The sequence below is a fragment of the Myotis davidii genome, unplaced genomic scaffold, assembly GCF_000327345.1.
Source record: "Myotis davidii unplaced genomic scaffold, ASM32734v1 scaffold845, whole genome shotgun sequence".
Lineage (NCBI taxonomy): Eukaryota > Metazoa > Chordata > Mammalia > Chiroptera > Vespertilionidae > Myotis > Myotis davidii.
The window spans coordinates 994,943-998,500 of NW_006296223.1; the positions used below are offsets into that span (position 1 = coordinate 994,943).

General features: G+C 55.3%; 1 protein-coding gene across 1 annotated transcript in view; it reads right to left on the minus strand.

Moving 5' to 3' along the window:
• Window positions 1-1,256: 1,256 nt before the first annotated feature.
• Window positions 1,257-3,558, minus strand: part of ALG12 (ALG12, alpha-1,6-mannosyltransferase) — a gene marked incomplete at its 5' end in the record, with an annotated part of 5,528 nt that continues 3,226 nt past the window's right edge. The window contains 4 exons of the mRNA XM_006771096.2: window positions 1,257-1,908; window positions 2,004-2,079; window positions 2,164-2,333; window positions 3,537-3,558. The exon at window positions 3,537-3,558 is cut by the window's right edge and continues 172 nt beyond it. Of these exons, the coding sequence (XP_006771159.1) occupies window positions 1,677-1,908; window positions 2,004-2,079; window positions 2,164-2,333; window positions 3,537-3,558 (500 nt within the window). The remainder of the gene's footprint in view (window positions 1,909-2,003; window positions 2,080-2,163; window positions 2,334-3,536) is intronic.

Genomic DNA, 3,558 nt, shown 5'->3' on the forward strand with positions numbered 1-3,558 from the left:
TCCGACCATCCGACCAGTCACTATGACGCACACTGATCACCAGCGGGCAGACGCTCAACGCAGGAGCTGCTGTGATGCACACTGGCCATTTAGAGAAACGGCAGACCTGGCACCAATAAAGCAACACTCGGCTGCCCCCAAGTGGGACACAGGCCTCGCCACCACCCTGGAACGATAGCCACCAAATCACAGCCGATGCTGCCAGGGTGCAAAACGTGCCCACAGCCCAGGCCGGCCCGGAAACGGCGGCTGTGAGCACTGGGTAATGACGTCATGTAGCAACTTCCGGCTTCCTCTCCCTAATGAGTAGCTTCCTTGCAGTTTCTTCAGCCCAGGAATATGACTTGCTTTATAGCCAGGTGGAAACATTTCACACTTTAACCCAGTGGTTGGCAAACTGCAGCTGGCAAGCCACATGCGGCTCTGTGGCAACCTTGAGTGTGGCTCTTCCACAAAATACCATGTGCGGGCGTGCATGTACAGTGCAATAGAAACTTTGTGGCCCATGCGCAGAAGTCGGTATTTTCTGGAAGAGCCACACTCAAGGGGCCAAAGAGTCGCATGTGGCTCGCAAGTGACAGTTTGCCGACCACTGATTTAACCAAATGTCTGTGAAGGATTTTCCTGTGCCTCATCTCATTTGGTCCTCACATAAGTCCTAGAATAGGTAGATAGGAGACTCAGTGGAATCCTATTTTCTTTCATTAGCCAGAAAACGGAGATTTGGAAAGCTTAGAAACTTGACTCAATTGAAAAGAAGTAAGAAATGGTGGACCTTGAAAATGACTTCAGGTTTTCTCACTGCGCAGAATATAGTCAAACAGGGGTACAGTTAAATATTTCACCTTTTGTTCTCCCTGTGTGATGTACAATAATCATCTGCTTCGTGTTGGTATTTACTGCTGTGTTGCTGACAATTACCTGAAAGAGAAGTTGGGGTGCTTCCCTGGGCTGGGAAAAGTTTAGCTAAACCAGAAAGCAGGTCTAATGAAGCAAGTTGACTTGCACATGCGCGATGCATATAAAGCTCTCGCTGGCGTCAATTGCAAACACACGTTTCGATCTGTCATTGTCGATCGTGAATTTGGTTGACTCTTCTATTATAGAGAAAGGGCGAAGAGTGATATTAAAATATTTCTTCTAATTAATTTATTTTCAATGTGCACAAATTTGTGCACCGGGCCACTAGTTCATCACATAAAAATAAAACTTAGGTGAAGGCACTCTTTGGAAACATCACATATAAGACGGCTAAGAAGAAAAGATGTACAAACTTTAATTCTCATCCCACTTGAACGTGTATGTCTGAAATTTCCTCATGATGGAACTGTGTCCCTGGGACGATAGAGAAAAATTCGCCCAGTGTGGGATTCAGGTCGGGGTACACCATCCAGCAGGTGCGAAGGCTCCGACTTCACAGCTACAGACACGTGACCTTCCCAAAGGCTGCACTTGGTTAGGTGCTCAGGCCCACGGGCAGCAGATGTGGCTGCCTCCCCAAAGCAGCTTCCCAGGGCAGCCGGCTGTGCCCAGGCCCCCTGGTGTGCAGTGCAAACGTGGGGTCCCTGTCTCAGGGGTGGCGGGGTGGCTTTGGCCAGCCTTCCAGGGCCTGGGTAGGAGGCACGTCATGTGTGTGGTTGTGCCTGTGCTGTTCTCGTCGGGTGCTAGGCGTTCCCTCAGGAGGGCCTGAGCCGTCTCTCCAGAAGCACCAGCTTTGTCTGCAGGTTGACGTTGAAGGGAGGCAGCCTGGTCAGGTTCAGACTCACCCCCGTGGTGCCTGCAACACTGGCCAGCACCCGGTGTGTGTCCCTGTAGAGGGCCAGGTGCTCAGGGGCCGCCTCCATGAGCAGGTGTGTGTAGGCCAGCATGTGCTCCGATCCAGGCTGCACATCCTCCCTCTTCTCGTATCTGCAAGACAGGAGAACACGTGCACCTGGGCCATAGCCCCACGCCAGCCCCACCACCATTGTCCCCACCTGCAGTCACACATGGTGGGAACATACCTCCAGGCGTCGTTGACCTCCAAGAACCGAGACACGCCCGTCTGTGCAGCAGCCACATCGATGTGCAGGACAACGTCTGGGAAAAACCTTGTGCGTGGTTAGAACCGGGCCGGGCGCCTCTGCCCAAGCTGCAGCGGGTCCCGCACAGCCGAGCACCTACCTGTCCGGGGGGACACCAGCTCGTGCAGCCGCTGCATGGCCACGCCACCAGGGTAGTTGAAGTGGGACACGTAGAGGGCCGTGGCCGAGTGGGCGGCGTTCAGCACGAGGTGCCCGAGCACGAGGAGGGAGCCTGCTCTGTACAGCCAGGACTTCTTGTAGTTGTTCAGCCTGGAAAAGAGCAGTCGTTTCGTGGAAAGTGAGTGACAGCCACGGGTGGAAATGTCACCACGAATATGAACCTGCTGGTCCCCTTCGCTGAGTCCTAACAAGGTTAATCACCAAGTAGGTATATAAATCACCAAAGGAAGTGGGTCAACTACCTTACAATTTTTCTGAAATTGCACCCAAAATGACCATTTAAAATTGATATTAGAATTGAAACTCCCTGAGTTATGACTAGATTTGAGCACAGCCCCGAGGCCAAACACTGAATGCTGTGCGGCTTGTAAGGGAGCCGGCGGACACGGCGCCGGGACAGAGGCCCCAAGAGACCTGAGCCCGCAGAGAGAATACCGTCGCCTGGGCCATCAGAGGTGCTGGCCTGTGTCAACTCAGGGGACCCTTGACCAGACTCCGCTCAGGCCCCGCTGAGCCCTTCTCAACCAGGCATTGGCCGATGAGGACTGCAGAGCCTCAGTGTCACCACCAATGGTCACCACCAATGGTCTTCACTGTGGTCCAGCCCAACCTGGGGAGGGACAGTGGCCCTGGGCCAGTCACGGGCAGTGAATGCAGAGCCTGTGAGTATGAGTTCTGTTTCTGCCTTTTGAGATGCAAATCTACCACCCAAACCTTCACTCCAGTCCCCGGGATCAATGTCCAGGAGTAACTGCTGCGTCCCTGTAGGGGGAGGGAGCCCCCGGTGCACCGCTGCCTCCTGCCAGACACACAGCTGTCCCTTGCTCTCTGGTCCCCACCAGCCTGCTCTGCTACCCCCGCGCCGGACTATCGGTTGGGGAGGGTGAGTTCAGTGCAGGGTATCATGGAGGACTCCACGCTCACAAGTGGCCGGCTGGGATCTGATGAACTAGGGCCCCCTTTCTCAGCCCCCAAAGCGAGCCAGCCTGCCGCTCTGAGCAGCCCTTTTTCACCTGACCCCCACCTCACACCCTCCCTGCCTGGCCGCTCTCTCCTGCTGCCCCGAGTGACTGCGCCCTGGACACAGCACAGCCATGCGCAGACAGGCCTGAGACACACGTCCGGGGTGACTGAAGAGAGACGGACCAAGCAGAGCCATTGGCCAGTGCGTGGCCCATCCTGACCCGGGCTTGGCCCAAAGGCTGTTGCCTTGGAGACAGTCAGGGCCGCCCTGTTTCCTTTGCAAACCGTCCCCTTGGAGACTCAGTAGCTGCGGGCAGAGCCAGCACTCACAGGTAGGCGCAGCCCCGGGCGG